At 49.6% G+C, this 27,994-nt stretch overlaps 1 protein-coding gene across 5 annotated transcripts; it reads right to left on the bottom strand.

Annotated features, from left to right (window-relative positions):
• Positions 1 to 265: 265 nt before the first annotated feature.
• On the bottom strand, positions 266 to 24,748 carry GGT7 (gamma-glutamyltransferase 7). 5 transcript variants are annotated; one of them, XM_004585746.3, is made up of 15 exons: positions 24,526 to 24,748; positions 16,526 to 16,761; positions 16,239 to 16,390; positions 14,994 to 15,111; positions 14,100 to 14,167; positions 13,815 to 13,888; positions 13,300 to 13,496; positions 11,476 to 11,563; positions 9,869 to 9,996; positions 9,607 to 9,695; positions 6,588 to 6,737; positions 6,315 to 6,432; positions 5,433 to 5,570; positions 4,335 to 4,434; positions 266 to 1,020 (listed from the first exon to the last, which is right to left on the bottom strand). In XM_004585746.3, exons 1-15 carry the CDS (start codon positions 24,692 to 24,694, stop codon positions 857 to 859), a joined length of 1,989 nt encoding a protein of 662 aa, XP_004585803.1. In that variant the 5' UTR covers positions 24,695 to 24,748; the 3' UTR covers positions 266 to 856. The 5 variants fall into 5 exon arrangements, with proteins under 5 accessions (XP_004585803.1, XP_058535607.1, XP_058535608.1 ...); XM_036497107.2 differs by having other exon boundaries at positions 293 to 1,020; positions 4,342 to 4,434; positions 24,526 to 24,739; XM_058679624.1 differs by lacking the exon at positions 14,100 to 14,167 and having other exon boundaries at positions 13,815 to 13,977; positions 24,526 to 24,721.
• Positions 24,749 to 27,994: the final 3,246 nt, after the last annotated feature.

The raw sequence follows: 27,994 nt of genomic DNA, 5'->3' as shown, positions 1-27,994 counted from the left end.
TTTTTTTTTTTTACCTGTCTCTCACCTATAAAATGGAAGTAATGTTAACACCTACCCCATAGGTTTGTGATAAGTTCAACAGATGCTATCTCTAATGGTAATCCTAAATGCTAAGTATTATGACTGCAAGTCTTAGGTAGATGAGGCATATTATTGAAGCTTCTGCAGAAGTTGGCATCACGACTAGCGGGACAGGATGAGTCAAGACCTCCTTACCCACTCCAGTTCCCAAAACCGTGAAATACAAATCAAGCCAGAGCCATGGTTAAGCAATATTTTTTCTTTAATTCCGTTTTGCAAATGAAAGCCCCTGAGCTGGTCCCCACCCCCACCCTTATCCCCACACCCTGGGGACCCCCAGATGCAAGGTCCCTGCCTCAACCTGATGGGAGGAGGAAGGGAGTATACCTCTTCCCATGATGGCCCATTAAAAAAAAAAATCCTAGTCATTTAAGAGATGAGGCTGGAAACAGAAGGAGGGAGCTGAAAGACCAGGCCCAGATCAGGCCAGTCTGGAGTTGTCGGGGCTGTAAGATCCTTGAGAAGGGTTTGCAAGCACATCCCTAAGCTCAGTGCGAGCATGGCTGAGGGAAGAGAGGAGACAGAAGGGCAGCCAGTCCGGCTCCTCCAGGTCCCGCCTGCCTGTTTCTGGACACGGACACTCACCACTACCATCTCAGGCCTCCTGATGGAGAATTTTCCCATTTCTCTGGGATAGGGTTTACCAAGCATCCCCTCTGGCCCCCTGATCTGGGGGCGTCCCTGGGGTCCCCCTGAGACAAAACTTGGGAGAAGGAGGGACTCTGGGAACATGCAAAGGCGGGGGGGAACAGAGGTCCCGCTCCAGCCCACCACTCTACGGGAGGGTGGCTCCCGCTGCATCCGGACTCCGAGGGTCCTTTACACCGATGATGAAATTGTTGGTCCTTCGGCTGCCGTGGACCCAGGATAAGACATCTACCTTCTCCACATGGTGACCCCTGGCTTCCAGGAATTCGATCTCTTCCTCTGTGAACTCACCTGCAAATCACCCCACCCCCACAGCAGACACAGGTTCAGAGTTTTCAGAGCACTGGCAAGCAGTCCTACAACCAGACCTGGTGCTAGTCCTGCTCACTCTACCCGAAAGTGGTACAACCTTGGGAAAATCATGTGGTTTTTCTCGCCCTCAGTATTCTCAAATCAGAATTAGATGAGAACCCACTCCATGAAGCTCTTGCAGGGATTACAGGACATGATCCATAATATTCAGCTTCTCTTAAAATTTACAAAATGGCTCCAAGATTTTCACCTCCACCTGTGTAGGCCAAGCTGCTGCCATGACTTATGCACAGTCCACTAACTCGTCTCCCACCTTTCGGCCTATTCTGGCAGCAGAAAAAGGGATGCTTTGACAGTGACAAGTTTGTTCTTGTCACTTCCCCTGCTCAAAATCCTCCAACAGCTTTTGATGGCTCCTAGAATACAATCTAGTCCTTCCCAAGGTCTTTAAGGCCCAATATCACTATCTCTAAACTTCTCTCCTTATTTCCCTCTCTTCTCCACCTTGCTTAACTCTGTTCCAGCCACACTATGCTCTTTGCTTTCCCTTTAAGTAGGCCAAACATCCTTTTACCTCAGGATATTCACATTTACCCTTTTCTACTTGGACTGTTCCATTCCTAGACACAAAGCTGGTATAGTGGGTTAAGCTACCATGTGTGATGCCAGCACTCCATATAGGTGGCAGTAGGTGTGCCAACTGTTCCAGCTCTGATCCAGCTCCCTGTCCATGTACCCAGGAAAGCAGCAGAAGGTGGCCCAAATGCTTTGGCCCCAGTATCCACAAAGGAGACCCAGATGAAGTTCCTAGCTTCTGGCTTGGGCTTGGCTCAGTGCTGGCCATTGCAGCCATTTGAGTAGTGAACCAGCAGATGGGAAATCTCTGTCTCTCCTTCTTTATCACTCTGCCTTTCAAATAAATAAATAAGTAAATCTTAAAACAAAACGAAAAACCTGAATGTCCCAGTGTTGTGATGTGGCATTCCATGTTGGAGAAGCTGATTCAAGTCCCTGCCGCTCCGCTTCTAATCCAGCTCCTTGCTAATGCACCTGGGGAGGCAGCAGGTGATGGTCCAAATACTTGCAGGAGACCCGGATGGAGTTCTTGGCTCCTGTTTTCAACCTAGTTCAGCCTAGGCATGGCTCTTGTGGCCATTTAGGGAATGAATCAGTGGATGAAAGATCTCTCTTTCTCTGTCTCTCTCTCTCCTTTCTGCCACTCTAATTTTCAAATAAATAAATAAATAAATACATCTTTAAAATAAAAGAATTTCCCTGACCATTATGTAGAATAGCAATCTCTTACTGTTACCTACCCTTCCCAATAACGTAATCCAACTCCCTCCACTAGATTACAGCTTTCTGAAGGAGGATATTTTATCCTGTTTGTTATTGATTCTCAGGGACTAGACAGAACCAGTTAAGTAGGTATTTACTTACTAGATGAAATCCTTTTTCTTTTGCATATGATAAGCTCCTTGTCACCTCCTGTCTGGGTTAGATCCCAACTGCTTCTCATAGGTCCCTGATGTAAGGCCCCTCCCGCCAATCCATCGCTCTGGCCAAGGGCCTTCTCTCTTCATTAGAAGTGCATCTTTTTTTTTTTTTTTTTTTTTAACATCAGCTTCCATGCTAAGACCTGTGATTTCACTGGTCCTCAGTTTAAAAAATCTGATCTTCTTATTTCCTGAAACAAGATAATTTTAGAAAGTTTTTGAGATAAAGACACAATATTGATGGGCATGAAATCACCTGGCTGGAAATCTACTCCCTCTGCAGTTCTCTCCCAATCCTTCGGATGGTAACAAGGGCTGAGTTTCATTCTAAATTTCCTTCTTCAACAGAGGGGGCAGGCCCCAGAAACTTCCATGGGCAACAGCATCTAACTAAAAGCCTAAAAGATGGTTTTTAGGAATAGCTGGTTTTTTTGCTTGTTTGTTTGTCTATTTGTAGCAAATGAGGCTGTTTATCTAGGACTAAGACAAAAGGTTCATTTTTAAAAGACGTTTAGAAGGGACCTATACTGCGGCATGAGTGGAGCTGTTTGCAATAGCAGTATTCCACACGGAAGCACCAATTCAAGTCCCAACTGCTCTGCTTCCAATCTGGCTCCTTGTTAATGCACCCGGAAAAATAATGCAAGATGAACCTGGCCTCTGGCCATCTGTGTGGGAGACCCAGGTGTGGGAGTTCCAAGCTCCTGGTTGTTGGGGACATCTCTCTTTATCTCTTTTCTGCCTTTCAAATAAACAGGTAAGTCTTTAAAAGCAAATAAGCTGATTTTCTTCATAAAGGACCCAGTTCCAGGAGCAAAAAGTAGAGTAAGACACTGGTCAGCCACAGAGTGTGAATGCTGAAGATCTAAGACTTGGTTTCCAATGTGCTCCAGTCCAGATGTTATTAAGGGTATGCAGCAAGACTTGAGTCCTTGACATCAGCCAGATGTGCGTGCTCATGTCAATTTTGCCCTTCTCTGGTCGATCTTTGAACCAGCTTCTAACTTTCAGGAGCCTCAGATGGAGTATATACCAAACAGGTAAAAATTGGCCTAAGGCAATTCTACTAAAAACTCCGCAAAGGTGCACATGGCTTCCTATTTACAAAAAGTTAAGCCCTGACCTTCTTAGAGAAATGTCTGTGTCTTCAACTCTGTATGAACTGTCTCTCTGTTGCCCTCTCATCCTCCTTCACCTTTGTCTCTGCTTTGTTCCTCAAACACACCAAGCCCATCCTGCTTTGGGTTCTCGGTACCAGTTTCCTCAACCTGCGCAGCACTGCCCCAATTCTCTGCACGGTGTGGGCTTTTGTTCTCACCCTTCAGACCGCACCCTAAATGGCACCAGGGAAATTTTCCCTGGTCACTGAGACAATCCAATGCATCACACAGCTTCAATGCTTGTCAAAGCACTTAGGTTGCCATCTCGAATCTCTGACGTTTTCATTGTCCTTTCTGTCTATAAATGTAATGCCTGCCCATAGCAGGTGTTCCATACAAACTGCTGAGTGACTGATGCCTGCAGACTGAAGACATGCATCTCACTTTAAAAATGAGAAAACTGAGGTTCAGAATCGAGACATGGATTTCCCAAGGTCACATAGCCAGGAAATGGCAAGTCTGGTTCTAATCTCCCCTAACCTCCTAGGTTGTTCATCGCTCTAGTAAGGAATTTTGTTGGAAAAAAAATTCTACCAGCAGGAAGCAGTGCTGGTGGAGGCATGGGCACCCTCATGAAGAAGCCATTCCTGCACTTGTTTCTCTGCCCACCCCGTAAGGGCCCTGGCTCTGCACTCACTGTCCACCTGCAGGAGGTTGGACTGCAGGTCCGGGTGCAAGCGGCCTTGGGCCAGGCTGTCACTCAGATTCCGGTTCAAGGTCAGGACATTCAGCAGAACCTATAGGGATTCAAGGGGCAGAAACAACAGGGCTGTGCTGGAGGTGATGGCTTGGAATGCCCCAGCTGTCACACTTGGTCCATACCCAGGTCTAAGCTCCCTCAGCAGCCCTGGGAAACAGGTGGGCCTGTGTTAACTTTCTCCATTTCACAGAAGGGGAAGCCAAGAACCAGTGACTCACTCCAGAATTCAGAGGAAGCTAGCAAAGAGGCACTGTTAGCATCCAGTCTTCTTTATTTATAGCCCAGGACTCTCTTCTCTTCTCTGAATGGTGTAACTTAGTGGTTAGGACTGTGAGTAGGTTCTAGAACTGAACTTCTTGCCCACTCCTACTAGCTGAAGGAATGCTACCTTACCTCCTAACTCTCTAGGATTCAGTTTCCTCATCTATAACAGAAATAAGGATTCTTTCTAGAAGCTGGGAGGGTTAGAAAAGGTTAACACATAGAACATAGTGTCAAGTACTTTGGAAGAATTTTATGTTAACCACTGGCTCCATTTCACAGCTTAAGAGACTGAGGTTCAGATATGTTCAATGAATTCCCTGCCATCACATGGTGGGAAGTTGGCAGCATAGGGGCTGTAACTGAGGGTTGTCTGATTTCAAAGCTTAAGATCCTTGAGTCATCCCTCATGTCAAAATACAGGTTTGACACACAGATCAGGAACTCGGGATACATACAGGGCTGTTCTGGGGTAATGGAGAACAGCAGGCCTTTCCTTTCCACATCAGAGCTAAGAGGGGCTGGTTATCTCTCCTGATGCTAGGTACAGGCAAAGTGGGACTTGAGTTTAACAACCCCAGTTGCCAGGTGACTTTTCAAGTTGATGGACACTGCAAGTTCAGAACCCTGCCCTGAGAACCAGCATGGGCCATATCCCTAGTGCCCTGGGCATCCCTAACACTTGTATCAGGAATGGAAGTTGGTTAGACATATCTGGTGTTACAGGCACCTGCAGCCCAAGCCCCAAAAGGCCTACCATGTGGGAAACATCACCTGGGTCAGGCCACTAAGGCCCCTGGCAGCTCCATTGGCCCCTAGGGCGAGGTAGGTCCCACAGAGGCCCTTGGCTGGGCGGACCACAGTAGGCAGCAGGAAAGAGAGTGGCCGCTTCCCTGGCTGCACTGAATTCTCCTGTTGGCAGAGTACAGAGGTCACAAAGGTCAATGTGGAAGGGGGCAAGATTGGGCAACGGCCACCCCACCACATTTTCCACCTCCCTCCCTTTTCTACATCACCCATAGGCCCAGTTTTCCTGAACCTGGCCGCTCTCTAAGCAATCACATGTTGTGTGTCAAGTGGGCAGGGTCTCCAATGTGGATACGGGGGAGGCAGGGAGTGATGAACAGACCACACCACTCTGAGGATGTTACGAGTGGCAGAGCAAAGGACCATGCCAACAAGGATGGACAAGCTCTACCCTGGGTCTCTCCACGTCTGTGTCCTGCTGGGGCCCCAGCTTATAGGATGGGAGACTGCTCATCTCCAACTAGACAATTCCTGAATGCTGCTCCCTTGGGGGCTTGCTTTGGTGCCCAGCCCTAGCAGCTGGGCATTACACAGCCACAGCCCACTAGGGCTGCAAAGGAGCCAAAGCATCAAATGGGGCCCAATGTTCCCACTGAGCAGGGAAAAAATTGAGGCCACAACTTACACCCAAGATCACACAGTGAGACAAGGATAGATGGGACAAGGGTTCTTTAGGTCTACTAAGCATCATGGTCCAGACTTAGCAGGGCCAGAGATGAAGCAGACCTTTTCCAGTCTGGACTGCTTTTCTTTACAACAGAATTACCCTAGGGCAGTAGAGAGGAAGGCACAGCCATGCAGCTGCATCTCCTACCTAGCCTCAGAACCCTCAGGGAAGCAACAACCTACCAGGCTGGGTGCAGAATGGTTAGCAGTCCTGTTGGGCCAGGAGAAGTCCAGCATCTGGCTGTTGAGTAGGATCCCGGAGGGGGTGATGAGGCCACTGCCAAAAGGCCGGTTCAGGGAGCTGGGGGCCAAAGCGCCATGGGGTAAGCTCTTTGCCTGAGCGTCTTTGCCTCTGTCTGCCTCTCCCCGCCTCTCCCCACCCCCACCGCCCCTTTATCACCTCCCTCCCGATTGTGATAATCCCTTATTGTGGGTTCCAGATCTTGGCTAGCCTACCTGACCATAGCCACAATGAAGTCATCAGGGCCCATGACCAGCACCTGGGCGGCTGTGGGTGCCCCATCCAGCTCGTAGACAGGCAGCAGGGAGGCAGGGGCTGCTTGAGAGTCGTTGATATGGCCCCGGAGGTAGGTGGCCTCCACCTTACTGAAGAAACCAGGGGAAGAAGGGGCAGAGCACACTGCAAGCTGTCAGTACATCCCACCTGCCTGTGATGTCTGTGTGACTACTTGATGAACTGTCCCTCCCCTGGACTAATAGGTCTGTGAGGACAGATGCTCTAAATGACTGCTGAACTGCGTCAATTCATTTAGAAATTATTCAGATTCTCTTCTAGAACTCATTTCTAACTTACCTATTTTTTAAATCAACAGTCTTTCTGGCTTTACTCACTTACTCCTTTCTATGAACATGCCTGATACCAAGTAGAGGCCCAAAAAACATTTGTTTTGAAGGAATAGACTGGATTCATTTAGCATAATGTTTGTAGCCTAGAATAGAAGATTTTTTAGTTTAGTTGGGGAAGGATTTTTTATATGGAGATCTTTGCTATTATAATTTTTTATTACTTTTTTAAAGATTTATTTCTTTTCATTGGAAATGCAGATATACAGAGAGAAGGAGAGACAGAAATATCTTCCATTCTCTGGTTCACTACCCACATGGCAACAATGGCCGGAGTTGAGCTGATCTGAAGCCAGGAGTCAGGAACCTGGAGCTTCTTCTGGTTCTCTCACATGGGTGCAGGGGTACAAGGCTTTGGGCCGTCCTCGACTGCTTTCCCAGACCACAAGCAGGGAGCTAGGTGGAAAGTGGAGCAGCCCAGGCACAAATGAGTGCCCATATGGAGTCCCCAGTGCTTATAAGGGGAGGATTAGCCAATTTAGCCATTGTGTGAAACCCTAGAATTTTATTTTTGAAGACAAAGGATTTGGCAACCAGCAAGTCCTCATTAATTATTTATTGAATAAATCAGCTAAACAGAATCCATACAGGTTAGTGTGTTTTAGAGTAAAGCTTGTATGGATGTTGAGGTCAGCATGCACTTTTCCAGATGTTTTAAAGTTCAGTGGAAGGTTTTTATGTGTTGTTGGATTATTCAAAGTAGTTAGAGAATGGTCAGTCAACAAGGGACAGTGCAGCTGTTCATTCCACTTTCCACCAAGGAGGCCGATGGCCACAGGGACACAGGGCTTTGTTTCAGGTGATTGGGAGGCACAGCCTATGGGCTTGAGGTGGTTATTTAATCGCATCATTTCTTCTATTAGTAGAACTTTCTTGTGAAATGTTTTTGAAATGCTTTTATTCATTTGAAAAGTAGAGAGACACACAGAGTTCTTCCCTCTGTTACATCACTCCCCTAATGTCCATGACAGCTGAGCCTAGGCCAAGCTGAAACTAAGAACCTAAGACTTAATCAGGTTTGGAGCTGCTGCAATGGCTTAGCCGCCTAATCCTCAGCCTGAAAGCACCGGCATCCCATACTGGTGCAAGTTTGTGTCAAGGCTACTCTTTTGGTCCAACTCTCTGCTTATGACATGGAAAAGCAGAGGAGAATGGCCCTGTGCAAACGTTGGAGATCCAGAAGAGGTTCCTGACTCCTGGCTTCAATTACTTCAGTGCTCGCCATTCCAGCCATTTGGGGAGTGAACTAGCAGATGGAAGATCTTTGTCTCTGTGTCTCCTCTCTGTGAATCTGTCCTTCCAATAAAAATAAGTAAATCTTTAAAAACTCAATCAAGTCTCCTATGAGGATGGCGGGGACTCGAGTCCATGAGCCATCATCTGCAGCTCCCTAGGGCACACATGAGCAGGAAGCCAGAATTTGAAGCAGAGATATGACTTAAACCCAGGCATTCCCATATGGCCAAATCCTGTCCACAACTCATCATTTCTAACTTAATTTGTAGAGGGTTCTCTGAGAAACAATATAAATTTACAATGTAAGAGGTCTGCAAAAAATTCACGAAAAATGCGTATTAAAAAAAAAAACTGAGCCTGGTGCAATAGCTCAGAGGCTAAATCCTCGCCTTACATGCGCCAGGATCCCATATGGGTGCCGGTTTGTGTTTTGGCTGCTCCCCTTCCTATTGACTCCCTGCTTGGGGCCTGGGAAAGCAGTGGAGAATGGCCCAAAGCCTTGGGACCCTGCATCTACATGGGAGACTCAGAAGAAGCTCCCGGTTTCTGTTTTGGGTAGGCTCAATTCAGGCCACTGCGACCACTTGGGGGAATGATACTTCTCTCTGTCTCCTTCTCTGTGGATTTGCATTTCTAATAAAAATAAAGACATTTTTTAAAAAAATGCATAGGTTTCAAATTTTTTTGCACCAAAATAAAGTTATCCTTTAGTACCATGTTTCAGGTACACCATGTATTTCTAGCTTCTGATTTATCTCCAGACCTATAATTCAAGTGTAGACACATTTAAACATTAACCATCTTATTGCTATTGTTTTTAATTACTCACATTTGTTGTGTGTCCAGACAGTGGGCTAAGGACCTTATAAGTATGTGCTTGTTTATAGCAAGCATAACTTCATGAGGTTGACACCACTATGGCCAGGCCTCATTGGAGAAGCTGAGATTCAAACTGTTTGCCCAAGGCAGCATGGCTAGCGAAGTTAAAGCTGGGATTTGAAGGGAACAGCCTCTCTAGGGCCCACAGCCTGGCTACCGTTGTGCTGCTTAGTGAACACATGTTCTGCTCAGAATCCCCAGAATCTGTGATATTTGCTCAGAGACTATTTTCATGATTAGGCTTCCTTTTCCCATTCAAGAGGCAGAACAGATGGGCTAGGATATAAAAACCAATTAAGAGCCATTTAAAAGAGACCAACTTGTTACACAGGTAGGGAAGGTAAGGTGCAGGCTGGGCTCCCAGTGTTACACTGTGAGTTCAACTGACACTCAAACTTCAGACCTTAGCCCTGTACCAGCTGCTTTTCACCTAATCCTTTTCTCACATTCACCCCAACTTCAGCAGCACCCCCCGCATCTCACCCCCAGGACCCACCTGAGCATGTCATCCATGCTTTCAGTGATGGTAGAATCATAGACGGGGTCTCCCAACCTGCTGGCCAGGGCCAAGGCGATCTTCAAGGTCTGAAACACAGCAGGGATATGGAAGGGTGGTTAGGTGCCTCCCAACACCCATGCAGAATGGATCCTTGTGTGGGAGATAGCTTGGAGGTGGTTTAGTACTGCTCCATGGCAGCTGCCATCTCTTCACTCCTACTGTCCCCAGGTGCCGGGTAACTGGAAGGGGGCATGCTTACCTCTGCCACCCAGTGAAGAGCCTGTTCGCGGGGTACCAGGCTGGTGAGATTAAAGCCCTCAAGGATGTTGAGTGCACTGATGAGGGCGGGGCCCGTGTGGGGGGGTGGAGGGCTGAGAACCAGGTGACCTGAAAGGACAGGAAATTACTAGATGGCAAGGAAGCAGTCAAGGCATCCTCACTTTCCGCCAACAGGCAACCTGAGATCACTGCATGGAACTCCCACATCAGAGGGGGAAGCGGAAGTTCTAGAAGCAAAGGGACCCAGTCAAGTTCAGGGCTGGACTGAGACTCAAACTCAGAATACTGGTCTTCCGTTTCCTCTGTCAAAGGAGGCAGACAAGGCTCTAAATCCCTCTTAATCACATGGGCCACATCTCAGGCCACTGACAGAGCAGGGCAGAGTGACCAGATGTCAGGATCCCTGACCCACATCTCCCACAGGTTAAGATACTCGCCAGGGTTCCTGCAGTCCCACCCAACCGCAAAATTCCCAAGAGTAGTAGCCTCCTCTTCCTACTTTGATATATACATCTGAGCATGGGGAGACATAACAATGATAATACCGCTTGATACACAAGAATAATATTACCTGACTGACTCATTTAATACAGTGGGTACTCATCCCCATTTTGCACACATGGAAACCGTGGCAAGCAAGACAACTGATTTACAATTATAGGAGATGAATAACTCACAGAGCTTGTGGTGCTGGCAGCACCGCAGAAAAGGGACATAGAAACTCCTTCATACACTCAGTACCCTCTGACCAAGGCAACTCCCCACTTAATCTCACTCAGTCCTCATGGGTTCACTTAGGTGCAGGCACTGTGATTACTTCATTTTAAGGAACAAACCAATGCTCAAAGCAGGAAAGGACTCATTCGAGGGGAATGGTGAAGCTGGTCCTCAAAGCCAGATCTTCTTGGCCCCAAAGCTAACTCTTCCCTCTGTTCTGTACAGGGGACTCAGGCAGGTGACTGAGGCTTCGGAACTTGAACTCAGAGGCTCTCCTGGGGACTGAGCTAGGAGAGAATTCAAGAACCTTCCAAGGAACCTAGAATCTAGCACTTAAGGTCAGCAAACGTGGACTTCATCCATGTCCTGAACTTGTCTTGTTGGGTTCCTTTTAAGTTTTCTTGATTTTAGGTTAAGTTCTCTTCCTTCGCTGGGCCTTAGCTTCCTTTCAGTACCTTAAGTGGGTGGATCTATGACTGTTGCAAAGAGTTCGTTCTACCCTGAAGCTGTGATGGACTTTGACCTTACATATTTTTCTGAGGAAGCACAGGATATCAGGAGTGAGGCTAAGGAGGGGGTGCTAGGTCAAGTGAAACTAGGGAGCCCAAGTCAAGTGAAACTAGTGCCAGAACCCCAGCTTCCAGGTGAACCTTGGTCTAGCTTAGTTCCTGCCCTAAACCTTGGTCTAGCTTAGTTCCCGCCCTGTCCTAAAGACTTGGGGTAAGACTGACCCCACAGCTACTTCAGAAGCTGGGCTGGCAGCTCATTGCCTCAGTCTCTCTCCTGTGAAATGACCTAGGCTACGAGGACGTGTCACTGAACTTGGAGGTATTATCTAAGGGGGTCCCTGGGAATTGGGGGAGAGGTCACCTCTGTACACGCCACACACAGGCTTCTCCACGAGGGCACTGTAGTTGCTGAAGTCCTCCTCCGTTAGAACACCCCCTGCGTGCTGAACCTGGAGAAGAGAGAATGGCCTCCTATGATCATAAGCCTGTGGGCTGGGATCATGGACAGATCAGCTGTTCACAACTTTTGTACCTTCTACAACCACCTTCATGCCCCAGGAAAAAGAGGACAAACACTACGATGAAGCATCTATTCTGTATCAGGAATTGGGCTGGGTACCTCCATGAGTGAGCTTGGCGTTCATGGCTTTTTATGACATGGCCTCAGCCTACCTCTAATGCCTCAAGTCCTGCTATATTCCCCAGTGAGCTCTGTACCACTACAGGGTGACCTGCAGTTTCTGAACTCATGCCTCCATGACTTTGCTTGTACGTGCTGCCCTCTCTGCCTACATCACAGGAAGATTTTCCACTTACAGCAGCATTTGCTGTCCAAACTGAATTTTGCAACTCATTACCATCAGCTATAGCCACTAAAACACCTTGAACTTCAAATGATTCTGATAGGAGTGACCCTTACTGGACATCAGGAAGCACATTTTTCTGACTAATGAACCAGTTTTGTAAAGCTAGCAGTTTCATGCCATCCTATGTAGTTTGCTGTTCATTAAATTAATATCAACACTGTGAATCTCTTTTTTTAATACCTTTTTAGTACTTGGAATCCTTGATTTATCCACTGTCAGGAAACTACATATTGCATTTCTTGGCTGGTGTGTGTTCCTTTGTCTGACAAGTTAATGTATTTAACTTTGATTTTCTTTTTTTCTATTGAAGCTGTAACGATCTTGTTAGAATCTCCTCCATCCCCTTCTCCATGTGAAGGCAAGGGACACAGATCCGGTCAATCAGAGCATTTCTTATGTGTCACGATGATCAGTTTTAAAATAATCATGACACCTGAGCAGCATTAATCATTGAAGCTTTGACTAATGCTTCTGGGAACCAGCAATGCTCTTGCTCTGGGATAGCAATGCTCTTGCTTTTGGAAGGATAGCCTAAGATGGGCTGGTGGGGAGATTGGAAGACATCTGACTTAGAGCACACATACACAGTATGGAGCCCTGATCATGTGGATGGAGCCCTTATGTCCATTTGACATGGGCTTCTATCACAACATCCATTGTTCCAGGGTCCATTATAGGGCTTGGCAAAGAACAAGTACTCCATGCATGAGGGAGAAGGCACTCCAGAGAAGAATGGAGCCACGTGAATCCCACAACTGCGTAGTAGAAGTAGATATCATCACCCCATTACACAGAAGAGAATATCGCTGAAGTCAGCCTGTGCACCCTGATTTGGAACAGAACTTCCAACAGGAGAGCTGAATGGCTCTAATGACAGTTCTCAGAACCTCAGCACTGCCTCAGGCTAACATTCTATGGGGTTGGATGGCAACCTCTTGCGTCACTCTCATCAGTCTTGATAGTCCCTAGCCCCTACAAGTCTGATAGGCAGGCAGGGACTATGAATTAAAGGAAACTAAGCCTCGGTCTCCAGCAGGCCAGGCGCCTGTACAAGTAAAGTACCAGTCTTCAGAAGATGAAAGGCCTCTCTCCAAATCAAGCAGGACAGTTTTATCATCCTGGGAGGCCTTTCTTGGCACATCCCAAATAACCCTCCCTATCCCAACAAAAACTGATCTGATTTCTAGAATTTCAAATCGACACATTCCTCATTAGATGTATGTGACAAGAAAGGCAGGATGAGAAGGAAGTGGGACGAAGATGTCTCTGACCTATAGAAATGTTGGGCTGCGTTCTCCAACACCCACCAGAACACTCACCTCGGCCACCATCTCCAGGGTGAGGTTACCACCGGCATAGAAGGCAGCAGGTCCGGAGGTGCCAAGTGCATTCAGTACCTCAGCCAGGTCAGGCCGGCGCAGCAGTGAGCCAGGTAGGGGTGGGTGGCCTGATGGCAGGAACATCTCGAGGAAGCGCTCAGATGCGTTGGGAGGCACCTGCTCAGCCAGGGCCTGGGCTGGGAGCAAGGATGGGAGGCTGGGTGGAAACACTAAGACTGGGCTAGATGGCTGAGATGTACAGTGTATGGTGGGTAAGGGATGAATGGCCCTAAGAACTCCAGCCCCCAGGAACTGGCTAAGGAGGTGGCAGGTGTTGGCCCTTCCCAGATATGCTCAGGGGTGGCTGCCTCCAGGATGGTGTGGGGAGGCTGTCTGAGGAGCAAACGGTAGAAGTCCTCTCTGGCTTGGGCCCCAAATCTCAAATTTCTTTCCTCAACTCCCAGCCCCTGTTATCAACATGTACCACCTCTTCCCCACCAGCAAGCCCCACTAACCTAGATCATGGGTCACGTTGAAGCCATCTTGGGCCACGGCAGCTGCGAAGGCCAGGACTTGGGACCATGGCAGCCTGGGGGGGCCGGAGAGCAGGGGGTGGAGGAGGCCCTGGGGGAAGGAGGAGGGGTCCTGGGGGAAGGGGGGTTCCTGGGAAGGAGATTCCTGGCAAGGGAAGGGGATATTAGGAGGGGGAGAGTTGGGAGGGGACTCCAGGAAGGTAGGAGAAGGCCACCCAAGGAAAATATGCAGGCAGTGCCCCCTTGTCCCCGTGGGAGGATCTTTACCTGCCATAGAGCTGGTGAGCTTCATATAGCCCCTTCACCATTCCGGGGACCCCCACCAAGAGCCCAGGCTGGGCGGGGCGGGCAGGCGAGGGAGAGAGGAGACCAGGTCACTGGAAGGGGGTGGGCTGGGCTGAACTCTGCAGAGCCCAAAGCCAGGGATGGCTGGCACAGGGGAGAGACACAGGCCAAGTATCCAAGGGAGGGACATATGTTTCCAGCAGGCGACCCTCCCATCTCCCTAAACTGTTCCTACCTCCTTTATCTAGCACAGTTAAGCGCTTGCTACATGAAGCTTATCCCATCAAGAGCCAGAGCTCAACAGTTCACGCAGCTGTCCACAGAGCAGTGTATCCGCCCCCGCCTTTTAAAATGATGCAGAAAGGATTCTCATTTCCCTATTGGTTTTCACTCTCCTGTTACTCAGGGCTGTCCTAACTTGGGGGTTGGTTTGGCTTTCTACTAAATAACTACTTTCCTGACTTAACTCTGTGTCTTCCTTCTCCCTCAGCCAACAGCCTGTTGGTTTCTAGCAGGCTAATCATCCAGGGTTATCCTGGGCTGGGAAGGTTGCAGTCAGCAGGCTTAGGAACAATACACAAACTCGAGTGTAGAAACTCTGACATCCCAGGCCATCCAGTAGCCTTTTTTCTTCCTTCCTACATTCCAGAGAGGTAAGATTACCTCCTACGTGCTAGCGGCTGCTCAGATTTTCAGCTTCATTATTTTATTTGGGGAGTTGTCTGTCTACCTCATTGGCTAAGAACATCCTGCTCAACTTTTTTTTCCACTCCCATAGTAAATATTCAAATCATTAGCACTCGGTTCAGCAGAAGGGACAGTGAAAAGAATCTCCCTCCCAGCCACCAGACCCACTCCTCTCCCCAGGGTCCCCACCTTGGTCTCCCAGGATCTCTGCAGGGCCTCTTCCCTGAGGGCCCCTGGTGCGGACTCCCGGAAATCAATCAGGTGACTCTCATTTCGACGAATGTCATGGATCAACATCACACCCCCACTGGGAGAGACACAGAAAGGGAGAGCATGTAAGGATGCCAATCCCCCCACAACTCCGAAAAATTCACCTGCCACCCCCTTCAGCCCCCAAAAGTGAGGGTTTGTAGGCTGAGTGTGTCATCTGAGGTCAGGTGTCAGAGCCCCTTCCCCACAGGGATAGGGAGTTAGGAATTCAAAGACCATGAAGTTCTCCCAGCTGGTTACTGGAGACTTTAATCCCTGAATAGGAGAAACTTAGAGACCGGGAGAGCAGGATGTTCTGCCTCTTGCCTTCACCTTAGAGAAGAGCTGGACCCCTGCCAGCTTCCTGCACCTGCCTCTTTGGTACGCCCTCTCCCCAACCCCAGGACTGCATTATGTAAGGACAGACTGGGTAAAACCCAAAAGGGGAATTTCTGGGGTAGAGCCTGGAGGGCTGGTCTTGCAAGAAACCAAGATAAGACCTTTTCTGTGGTTGGTTCAAATCTGGGAAGGGGGTTGTGAATCTAAATGCTCACAGCCATGGAACTGAATCAGCAAAGCAGGACAGATAAACAATAGGGATTTGTAGGAACCAAGGAAAAGCAGACGGCACACGTGGCTTCCGATCGTGTCAATCATGTGGGAATGTGGGCGCAGTGTCACCAGATACTCTGATGGTTGCAGGGGTTGTATATTGGGGGTTTTATAAAAATTCTTGACTTTGACAATAGCAAACTTTAAAAAAAAAATTACATGTGCAAACCAAACCAGTTAGTGTGTTGGATATGGCCGACATGTCAATCGTCTTGTTCTTTGTTAAGCAGAGGATCCAGAGTTTTCCTTGGAACCTAACCCCCAGGGATCTGTGACCCTTGAAGAATGACAATATATGCCTATCTGTGCACCTCACTTTATAATTTACCAATTTCCTTTCCTGGTTTAAAAGCAAACATAAAAAGAAAACCCGAAAACACCTCTTGATCCTCTGCAGGATAGTTTTGCACCCCTGACTCCATCCAGGAAGAAAGGGGTACAAGAGAGTGTAGGAAGAGGAAATACAAACAGCGCCACCCAGCTGCCCCTCCGCCCAAACCCGGACATGAGGCCCCACATGAGGCCCACACACCACCCCAAAGCAGAAGTAGGCCTAACCATGGGGTGCCTTACCCGCCCAGGCCAGAATTGTGTGGAGCCACGATGCCCAAGCACAAAGCAGCTGCCACAGCAGCATCCACCGACGATCCCTGCTGGCTGAGCACCTTGATGCCCAGCGATGAGCACCGTGCAGCATCCGTCACCACGGCGCCCTGCTGGAAGATCTGAGAGGCCACAGGGGACTGGGCAGGTGGCAGCCGGCAGCCAACCAGCGAGCCAGCCCTCTGCTCCCTCTCAGAGAGTGGGGGCTGCAGTGCCACCCCCGGATTCCCACAGCCCCCCTCGGCCCGTCTCCTCACCTGAGGGTCCCCGAAGTAGATCTGCATGACTAGTGCCACAGTGACCCCCGTGGCGAAGGTGAGGCAGGCTGTGACAATGACCGTGAGTCCATCTTGGCGGCAGGAGCACTCGGCTGCCGCAGCGGAGAATGGGTCCTTCCGCGTCTCCCGCAGCGGCGACCCGTCCTGGCTGCCCATCTCCGACGATGATGACGGCAGCCGCTGCAGCCGGGCCGACTTCAGGAAGGAGTCCGGGTCTACGGGTGGCCCGAGTGGGAGGAGGGGGTCAGCCTGGAAGTCTCCCAGCTGATGCCGCCCCACTTTTCACCACTGGCCAGACGTCCCTCACCTCCAAGTCTCCCCAAGTGCAGTTGCAGGGCAAGTGAGAGAGCTGGCAATCAAAGGCTGGGAAGAGACCCTTCCCTTCCTCGTGGGAGACTGGATTATGGTGCCTGCCCGATACTTGAGTCAAATGTCCTGGGCCTGAAGAGGCGGGGTGGCCCCCAGATCCCGCCCCCAGGTGGGGCCCAGCTTTCTGTAGGAACAGACAGCTACATAAACTGAATGGGCAGAGCCTGGCTTTTGGATTCACCCCCATTACTCACTAATAGGGGCTCAGTGGGTTAGACCCCCGCCCTGCAACACCACAGAGGAACACCAAGTTCCAGTTCCAGATGTCTGGCTTTTGACTCAGCTCTCTGCTCATGAGCCTGGGGAAGCAGCGGCAGGTGGCTCAAGTGCTTGGGCCCCTGTTACCCATGTAGGAGATCCCAGTGGAGTCCCTGGCTCCTGGCACTGGTCTGGCCCAGCCCCTGTCATTGTAGCCCTTTGGGGAGCGAGCTGCAGAGAGAAGATATCTTTCTCGATAGCTCTTGTTTTCAAATAAATACACAGGGGTTCCAGCATCCCATGTGGGTGCAGGTTTTGTGTCCCAGCTGCCCCATATCCCATCCAGCTCCCTGCTTATGACCTGGGAAAGCAGCAGAGGATGGCCCAGGACCTTGGAATCCTGCACCCACATGGGAGACACAGAAGAAGCTCCTGGCTCCAGATCGGCTCAGCTCTGGCTATTGCAGCCATTTGAGGAGTGAACCAAGGATGGAAGACTTTCTCTCTCTCCTTCTCTTCCTGTAAAATCTGCCTTCAAATAAAAATAAACAAATCTTCAAAAATTAAAAATTTGTGGGGGAAAAAAATCTAATTATTCAACAAGTATGCAGAAGCTGTGTCCTTGTACCCTAAGTGCCAGGGAAAAGAAACAGTTTGTGCCCTGTCTCACAGGCAAGAGAGGACAAACAGGGAACAACTAAAAAGGAGTCAATTGGTATCATGTTGTAACAGGTGTTACAAAGAAAGGCAGGATAGAATGATGGAGAATAACGGAAGTGGGGAAGGAGGTCAGCTTAGCAGGGTGAAATCACAGCAACCTTCTTCGAGGAGGCCACTTCTCAGCAGAAAGCTGAGGGGGTGAGAAATAGCCAGTCCTATGGACTGGTAGGAGCCTGTGCGTGTGGACTGCTCCAGAAAGACAAGAGCAGATACGGTGGGAGTGAGCTTGGCACATCAGAGAAAACGCACCAAGGCCTGGGTGGAGTGGAGACAAAAAATAGTCAACAGGCTAGTAGCTCTGCTGGTCCACCACTAGTGAATATTAAGCAAGAATGTGAAGCCATCTGTGAATGGGAAGCTCAGTTACTCCGGCTTCCTTCGAGAGAAGAGATTGGAGGATAACGAGAGAAAAGGCAGGGAAGACCGCCAAGCCACTGACCTGCAGGGCAACTAAGGACGGGTCACTTCAAGTCATGAACTCGACTCCCTCATCCTAATCACATAGCTAATTCCTGAGCAGAGGGAGGGACACAAGGCTTCCTCAAGGGGATACATCCCAAGAGCACTGGTGTTCAAGCAAAGCTACTCCCATCACTTTTCTGCCTTGGCCAAGAGCCTCTTTCCTGGGACAGTTCTCTCCTGCGGGTGTTGTCAGACTTGGATCCATGTCCCTCAGGGGCCGGAAGGTCCTTGGTGTTTGTGAAAAGTAAAGACAGCAGTTGGCATCTCAACCTTAATGCCTTCTGGCCCTCGTGTCTTTAAAAGTTTCTCCATTCAGTAAATATTTCTCCATTCAGCACTTGTTATTATGCCTTAGAAATAAAGCTCCTTTAAAAGACTGTGTGATGTGTAAAAGCTTGGCACAATGGCTCAGTGACTAAATCCTCACCTTGCAAACCACCGGGATTCAATATGGGTGTCAGTTTGTGCCTGGCTGCTCTGCTTCCCATCCAACTCCCTGCTTGTTCTCTTCCTCCCTGCCTGGAAAAGCAGTGGAGGAAGCCTAAAGCCTTGGGACCCTGCACCCACATGGAAGACCTGGAAGAACCTCCTGGTTCTTGGCTTTAGATTGGCTCAGCTCCAGCCATTCTGGCCATTTGGGGAGTGAACCAGCAGATAAAAAAATCTTTCCTTCTGCTTCTCTCCATAAATCTGATTTTGCCTTTCCAGTTAAAAAAAAAAAATACTGTGTAATAAGCTACATTTGCCTGTTTAAAATAGGATCAAGGGGGTGAGTGGTTAAGATGCTGTGTGGAGGGCCCGGCGGTGTGGCCTAGCGGCTAAAGTCCTCGCCTTGAAAGCCCTGGGATCCCATATGGGCGCTGGTTCTAATCCCGGCAGCTCCACTTTCCATCCAGTTCCCTGCTTGTGGCCTGGGAAAGCAGTCGAGGACGGCCCAATGCATTGGGACACTGCACCCGCATGGGAGACCCGGAAGAGGTTCCTGGTTCCCGGCTTCGGATCAGCGCGCATCGGCCCGTTGCGGCTCCCTTGGGGAGTGAATCATCGGACAGAAGATCTTCCTCTCTGTCTCTCCTCCTCTGTGTATATCTGGCTGTAATAAAATGAATAAATCTTTAAAAAAAAAAAAAAGATGCTGTGTGGAACACCCACATTGCAAAGCCAGTTGCCTGGTTTAGTCCTGAAGCTGCTCTCAATTCCAGCTTCGTGCTAATGTGCACCCTAGGAGGCATCAGGGGATAGATAGTTCAAGTAACAGGGTCTCTGCCACCCACAAGGGAGACCTCGATTAAATTTCTGGCTCTCAGCTTTGGCCTGGCACAACTTCATCTGCTGTGGGGAGTTGGGGGGTGAAACCGAGGATGGGAGCTAACATACACACACTCTCTCCGTCTCTCAAATTAAAAATGAAACTGCTATCCTGGTTCACTGACCCAACATAATAGTTATCCAGGCTTCATGATCTGGATTTAGGCCTTCTAGGACCAATACTCACCTCTTCTGCATAAATATAAAGCCATCTGTATAAGATATATGATGATATAAGCAAGCCATTTTAAAACTCATTTACTGTAGTTACTTATGAGAGAAGATACTAAAGATGAGCGTGAAAAGAGGCAGGGAAATCTTTTGAAATGCTTATCATTTGCTTTTTCAATCAGTAGACCTATGTAGCCTGAAAAGCCCCTTTCCACTCCTTCCCATGGCATTAGGAACCACTTCCACACTCAAAAACTAACCTCTCAAGCTAAGCTGGATTGATATTTCCAGGTGCTTGTCCTTCTATCTGTCTTCTCCAGCAGACAGAAGGACCTAGGAGACAATGGTGATTCGCACCCACCACAGCTGGATCAATTCAAGACTGTAACCATCAAGATGTTATTAATTTATTTCACAAAAATCTTCACTTGAGTACCTACCATTTGAATTGTGTAAGTGTTGGGGTAATATTACTACTGGTTTTAGGTGTATTTGAGAGTCCTTCAGGAAGTTCATGGAGGGCCTGGCATGACGGCTTCGTGGCTAAATCCTCACCTTGCGTGCACTGGGATTCCATATGGACACCAGTTGGTTTCCTGGCTGCTCCACTTCAATGTGCAGCTTGTGGCTTACGAAAGCGGTGGAGGATGGCCTAAAGCCTTGGGACCCTGCACCTGCGGATCCAGTCATTCTGGCCATTTGGGGAGTGGACTGGCAGACAGAAGATTATTCTGTCTCTCCTTCTCTCTGTACATCTGCCTTTCCAATAAAAATAAAATAAATCTAATTTAAAAACTTCATGGAAAGGGCCCGGCGGCGTGGCCTAGTGGCTAAAAGTCCTCACCTTGAATGCACCGGGATCCCATATGGGCGCCGGTTCTAGTCCCAGCAGCTCCACTTCCCATCCAGCTCCCTGCTTGTGGCCTGGGAAAGCAGTCGAGGATGGCCCAAAGCTTTGGGACCCTGCACCTGCGTGGGAGATCCGGAGGAGGTTCCTGGTTCCCGGCTTTGGATTGGCGCGCATTGGCCCGTTGCGGCTCCCTTGGGGAGTGAATCATCAGATGGAAGATCTTCCTCTCTGCCTCTCCTCCTCTGTGTATATCTGACTTTGTAATAAAATAAATAAATCTTAAAAAAAAAAAAACTTCATGGAAAAATAAAATTAAAACAAATTTAGTTTGGTGTAAAATTTTTTTAAATCCATGCATATGAGGAATCCCTTAAAAGTTCATGAAAAAATGCCTACTAAATAAACTTTTCTATATTTATTTATTTTTCTTTTTTAAGGATATATTTTATTTATTTTTATTTGAAAGGCACACTTACAGAGAGAAAGAGAGAGAGAGAGATCTTCAATCTGCTTTTTCACTCCCCAAATGGCCAATTTGGCTGGGGCTGAGCTGATTGAAACCAGGAGCCAGAAGTCTCCTCTGCGTCTCCCACATGGATGTAGGGGCCCTAGGACTTGAACCATCTTCCTCTGCTTCCCCAAGCTGCAAGCAAGGAGCTGGATTGGAAGTAGAACAACCGGAACACAAACAGGCAGCCATATATGACATTGGGGCTGTAGGCAGAAGACTAGCCTAGTATACCATCTTGTACATATGGTATGCTGGTGTCACAGGCAGCAGCTTAGCTTACTATGCCATACATAGGCCCCTAAATTTATCTCCTTTTTTTTTTTTTAAGATTTTTTATTGGAAAGTCAGATATACAGAGAGGAGGAGAGTCAGAGAAAGTTTCCATCCACTGATTTACTCCCCAACTGGCTGCAATGGCCAGACCTAAGCTGATCTGAAGTCAGGAGCCAGGAGTCTCTTCCGGGTCTCCCACGTGGGTGCAGGGTCCCAAGGTTTTGGGCTATCCTCGACTGTTTTCCCCCCCCCATAAGCAGGGAGGTGTATGGGAAGCAAGGCCACCAGGACATGAACCGGTGCCCATATGGAATCCCAGCACTAGCAAGGCAAGGACTTCAGCCACTAGGTTACCATGCTGGACCCTAAATTTACCTTTCAACTCAATTTTCAAGAACCTTCTGAAGTACATGTTCATCAGAGAAAAAGTAGGGGTCTGAATAAAGATTAGTTTGGTTCCAGAAGAAGTAAGTTTTCCAGGAGGAAGATGTTGAGTTTCATTTGGACCAATCCGAATTTGTGGAACAGCAGGAAAAGCTGTCTGGAGGTAGCTGACCTAGTATACATCTAATTTTTATTTGCCTAGACACGATTCTGCTTCTAATTTTCTTTTAGGGAACATCCTCTTCCCTCTCAGTCACCTCCCAACATCCCTAACCAGAATAAGAACATGACTTAGGCCTAGCCAATCAGAACACATCTGTCCAGTGATTGGTTCAGAGACAAGTGTGTGGCCAAAGCCAGACCAATAAGACTCAAAACTATCATCACCATTATCATTATCATCTGGAACTACTGGAAGAGAGAAGTGCTCTCTTATTGCATAGGTTAAGTTGGTAGTGTGTAAACCTTCATTTTGGGAGTAAAAGAGGAGGCATTCTGAAAAAAAACGAAGGCATAGCTGAAGATGGAAAAAAGCCAAATTATTTTTAGGTTCCTTAGTCAAGCTATGCCTAAGCCCTGTATCCCTGCACTTTTCACTGTATTACCCAATCAAGTTTTCATCTTAGATACAGCTCAGTTTTATCACAGTTAACAATAAAGGACCTCGAAAGAGATGATTAAGTTAAGTCTAAATTTCAGAAGTGAGATCTTGACTGGAGACTGAAGTCATTCCTGATTCTTTACTCCTTTTAGGGGAGAATTGTGAAAGGTTCTGAAACAAAGAATGACGTGACCAGAAGCGCAGGGTGATGGGTGGATAGGGTAGGGGTGAGGTTAAGAGGCAGGAGACAGGAAAGACAACTGGGAGCCTGAGAGCAACACCGGTGAGAGAGAGGCTGGTCCGTTCACGTTATCATGACAAGGCTGATGAGGTGGCATTTGGGAGATACTTAGGAGGAGGAGAGAGGGCACATGATCACTGTTTTTAAGTGAGCAGAAAAAAGGGGGGCCTTGAGGGTGGCTTCCATGCTTCTACCTTGCAGACTGGGGGAATGGCAGGGTCAGGACACAGAAGGAGGAGCAGGTGCACAGGGAACAGAGCACGTGCTCAGCACAGAGCAGGTTGAGGGGAGGCACTTACAGGACAAGTGGAGGCAGGAAAGAGACCCACGAGCTTGGTGTGCAGAAGAGATCAGAATGTATTTTCCAACCTTGAGGCGCTCACCCTCTAGCTCAGTTTCCCATAGGGACTGCTGTGGGCTGCCTGCCACTTGGTACCAGAGAATGCCAGACTAGACGCTAGCCAGACACGACTCTGGTGTTGGCTACAAGGCTGAAGTCGTGCCCTCTGGGTAGCACCATCAAGTTGAGAAGATAGGAGGCCACGTTAGCCAGTAGGCTGGTTTAACTGGCACCAAGGGGCCTTGCAACTTGGAAGTGCGGCTGAGAGACACGGCTTATAATGACGTGACAGCAAGGTTTATTTGCTGAAGAGGAAATGGGGTTCAGGACGCTGCTACCTTGTGGGTCGGGGCAATGCCAGGACCACAGGTATCATTCCTGAACCCTGAATAAGAAACCTGGCTCAAGCCCATACCCAGCAAGACACCTCTTTTCACTCCTCCCCCTGTCAACTCCTTATCCCAATACTATTCCGTCTGCAACAACCCCTAAGCCTCTCTCACCTCCTCCTCATCTCCAGCCTGGGTACAGCACAACCCAGTCAGGCTGGCCAGAGGGGCAGGAAGGTGTGGATGGAACGAGGAGCTGGGCTGTGGGGGGCTGTCATGATGAGAACCAGTGTGGCACGGCCAGGCCAGAGAAGCAGTGTCTGCCAGTCTGGGAAAGGATGAGGCTCCAGGACTGCTCTGGTAGGAAGAGAGAATGAGGATGCTCTAATGCCAGGAAGTGACGTAGAGCGGAGGAAGGCGGAGAGAGTAGATGATGGAGTGAAGGAGAGAGCGGGGCCACATGGACAGGAGGCAGAGTGCTAGCCAAGAGAAACTCATGGCCCCCAGGTCTCTTCTAAATCCTGCCTTTTCCTTCCCTGTGCGGCCACCCACCCCCAGTCTTGGCAGTTCCTACAGAAGACAGAGAAGAACACAACAGAATTCTCCACACTGTTTCCTGGGAAGCAAGCACCCTGGGCCAAAAGCAGGGTTCCAGGAGGGGTGGGGTGACCCACAGGAGAGAAGAGGCACTCTGGTCCCCAAGGACTCTGAGAGGTCACCCAATACAGCCCCCTGTCCTCCTCCCTCCCCACTCCCATGCCCAGCACGGCTGGACAGAGTGGTCCAGCGGCCCCGGACATGAAGGATCTCAGCTTCCGAGACTTGGCTTCCCATAAGCCCTGGCCGAGGGGTAAGTTTTAAACCCCAGACTGTCCCTCCTGCTGCAGTCAATGACTTGATTGATCCTGTCCTCCTTGCACTGGGAAAGAAAGGCCTCCGGTGGGTGACCACAGGAGCTCCCCTCCAGCGCTCTGGCCTGGTTAGTGCTTCCCAAGGGGCAATCCTCCCATCCCTCCCACTGCAGTCCCTGGCATCGCCTGCCTTGTCGCATCCTACGCCTCCAAGGTAGAGATGCAAGCCCTCCCCACCAGATCACGAACAGATGCAAGAGAGGCGAAGGGGAAGGACCCGAGGGAAAGGGGATGAGCTAAGCAGATGCAGGCTGCAGGTGGAGGCTCAGGACTTCCCAAGGCGAGGGAGGGACCCGGTCAGCGGGCCTCACCAGTGTCGGGATCTCCCAGGAACGCGTCCTCATCCTTGCGACCCCTCAGCGGCGCCGCGGGGGCTGGCTCATCCTCGGGCAGCCGCGGGAAGCTGGTGATGCTCATGTAGTCCACGGGCGAGTAGGCGCCCAGAGCGCTCTCCTGGCTGGCCTCGTTCTCCGCCGCCATCCTCGCCCGCGCCCCCCACCCCCAACAACGGCGCAGCGCCTGCCGGAAGTGGCTGCGGCTGCGGGCGGGGGTGGGAGGGTGGAGGGGGGAAGGTGGGAGGGCGGGGCCTGAGCTCCTGGCCCGCCGGGAGGGGACGCTTCACCCCTACCCTCCACGGTGTCCCTGACCCCTGGCGCGGTCCTCCTGCAGCCGGCGCGCAGGTGCAGGCGCATCTTTGCGATCCTGGAGCGCAGAGGAGGGTCGCGCGAAAAGCGCTCCGCAGTGGCTCTGGCCTCGGCCGTAACGTAGCGCCGAGCCCGTAGGTCCTTCCCGTCTGAATCCCGCATTCCTCCTTTGACCTCGAATTCCTTCCTGAGACCACGGACCCTTGCATTGACCTCAAAACCCTCTTGAACCCCGGATTCTGACTCCAACCCTAAGCTCCCCGAACCACACGCTTTTCCTTCACCTCTAAGAGCCTCTTCCTCTTCTCATCTTGTAGTCCTCCTGCCATTCTAGCCCTTTCCCCAGGCCGCTTTTAGAACCCCCACCCTCTGCTGCAAACCCAGACCCCTCGTGGGGACCATAGCGTCCTCCTCCAGCCTCGCACGTCCCCCAACACACCTACACGTTCTGGGATCTCTGATCCATCAACATAAAGTGTGAGTTTGCACCTTTGAAGCAAAATCCCAGGTACTGCTCCAGCGATTCTGATTCAGTAGGCTGGGATGAGCTCCCCGGGCCCTGAATGTTACCAATCTTCTAAGGGCTTTTGATGAGGTTTTGAGAACAACATTGTAAGAAATCTTGATAAGGCAGGGCAGGAGTGGGTGGGGTAGGTCTGCCCAATTTGGTTTTCCAGTCCTCTTTCTGAGGACCAGTGTTTTGTCTCTGTGTGGAGAGAATAGTAGTCTCCATCTTAGAAGGTTGTCACAAAGATGGAGTAATGGATGGGATGTGTTTAATATAGGGCTTGGTCCCTACCCAGTAAATACCATATCGTCGTTATCATCCTCAGTGTTGTCAGGTCCTAGCCTTGTGAGTGTTCACCCTTCCAAATCCATCCCTTAGCAAAGTTGAAAATCTACTCCAGGCACAACAGCTGTTATTCCGCTTACAGACAGGAGGTGGCGGCAGTGGGACAGGGAACGAGCTAAGGCGCAAAGCTGCGAAGGAAACAGTTGTGTGGTTGAGAGTGGGTGGGAAGGTGACTGATACATCTACAGGTAAATATTTATTTGTTGGCTGCTGGATCGATGTCTTTTCTTTTTTTTTTAATAAATCGATTTATTTATTTTATTACGAAGTTAGATATACAGAGAGGAGGAGAGATAAGGAGGAAGATCTTCCGTCGATGATTCACTCCCCAAGTGAGCCGCAACGGGTCAGTGCTGTGCCGATCCAAAGCTAGGAACCAGGAACCTCTTCCGGATCTCCCACACAAGTGCAGGGTCCCAAGGCTTTAGGCCGTCCTCGACTGCTTTCCCAGGCCACAAGCAGGGAGCTAGATGGGAAGTGGAGCTGCTGGGATTAGAACCGGCGCCCATATGGGATCCTGGTGCGTTCAAGGCGAGGACTTTAGCCACTAGGCCACGCCGCCGGGCCCAAGTGCTTTTTCTTTATTTTCTTTATAAAACTGATTTTCGTCTGCTTGAAAGACAGGGATAGACAGAGATATTGTATTCATGGGTCAGTTGGAAATCAGAAGACCCCAAACTCTATCAAGGTCTCCCACATGGGTAGCCAGAGCCCAAGCACTTGAGCCATCATCTACTGTCTTTCAGAACGCATTAGCAGGAAGATAGATCAGAAACAGAGCAGGCTAGAGCTGATATTTTGGTGGATCTGGTTAAACCACTGCTGTGACACAATGTATCCCATCACAGCTAAGTCCTTCTGATTCAGCTCACTGCTAATGTGCCTGGAAGGCAGCCGAGAGTGGCTTAAGTACTTAGGCCCCTGCCATTCATGTGGGAGACTTGGATGCAGTTCTGAGCTTCTTTTAAAACGATTTACTTATATTTTGGAAAGGCAGATCATATTTATGCAGAAAAGGAGAGACAAAGATCTTCCATCCACTGGTTCACTCCCCCAAATGGCCACAATGACCAGAGCTGAGCCCATCCAAAGCCAGGAGCATCTGGGTCTCCCATGCAGGTGGAGGGTCCCAAGGCTTTGGCCGTCCTCGACTGCTTTCCCAGGTCACAAGCAGGGAGCTGGATGGGAAGTGGAGCAGCCAGGACACCCATATGACATCCCAGTGATTGCAAGGTGAGAATTTAGCCATTGAGCCGCGGTGCCCGGCCCAGTTCCAAGCTTCTGTAATAAATAGATGGAAGATCTCTCTCTCTCTCTCTTCCTCTCTCTCTCTCTCTCTCTCCCCTCCTCTAGCACTTGGTTTCTTTAAGTAAATGAATCTTTTTTTTAAAAAGATTTATTCATTTTATTGCAGCCAGATATACACAGAGGAGGAGAGACAGAGAGGAAGATCTTCCGTCCGATGATTCACTCCCCAAGTGAGCCGCAACGGGCAGATGCGCGCTGATCCGAAGCCGGGAACCTGGAACCTCCTCTGGGTCTCTCACGTGGGTGCAGTGTCCCAATGCATTGGGCCATCCTCAACTGCTTTCCCAGGCCACAAGCAGGGAGCTAGATGGGAAGTGGAGCTGCTGGGATTAGAACCGGCACCCATATGGGATCCCGGGGCTTTCAAGGCAAGGACTTTAGCCGCTAGGCCACGCCGCCGGGCCCAAGTAAATGAATCTTAAAAGGGAAGCAGCAATGTAGCAGCCAGGATTTGAACCAGCACTCCAGCACGTAGAGTGTGTACACATTCTGCATGCTTCCCTCTCCTCAGCAAGGTCTGAAGGCCCTCACTCACAAGGTCTGGAGGCCCTCACTCACAGGGTCTGGAGGCCCTCACTCACAGGGTCTGCAGGACCTCACTCACAAGGTCTGGAGGCCCTCACTCACAAGGTCTGGAGGCCCTCACTCACAAGGTCTGGAGGCCCTCACTCACAAGGTCTGGAGGCCCTCACTCACAAAGTCTGGAGGACCTATTGTTTCAGTGATGTCCACACCCTCTGTATGGTTGGAGGTCCCTCAACCCACCCAGTCCTCTCAAGGGGGCGCCTACTTCATTGATCTCCTGTGTCTCCTACAGAGAAATTTCCCTTCCCTTGTTATGCTCTGTGCCCCCTTCAACACCACTCGTGTGCTACCAGTGGGCCCACGGCCTGAGTGGGAGCAGGAGCTGAGAAACCTTGCACGATCTGTGTCCTTTGATGGAGTGCATGAGATGTATGTCCTCTTGGAGTGGTC

Source organism: Ochotona princeps, chromosome 22 (genome assembly GCF_030435755.1).
Source record: "Ochotona princeps isolate mOchPri1 chromosome 22, mOchPri1.hap1, whole genome shotgun sequence".
Taxonomy (NCBI): domain Eukaryota; kingdom Metazoa; phylum Chordata; class Mammalia; order Lagomorpha; family Ochotonidae; genus Ochotona; species Ochotona princeps.
The sequence above is the reverse complement of the archived record's forward strand: the minus strand, read 5'-3'. Positions and strand labels throughout refer to the sequence as shown.

Coding starts and splice junctions, on each gene's coding strand:
- GGT7 (XM_058679624.1), bottom strand. CDS start 24,694: ATGGCGGCGGAGAACGAGGCCAGCCAGGAGAGCGCTCTGGGCGCCTAC. Junction 16,762..24,525: donor CCTGGGAGATCCCGACACTG/GTGAGGCCCGCT, acceptor GGCCACCCGTAG/ACCCGGACTCCTTCCTGAAG. Junction 13,978..14,993: donor AGAGATCCTGGGAGACCAAG/GTGGGGACCCTG, acceptor TTCCCTTGCCAG/GAATCTCCTTCCCAGGAACC.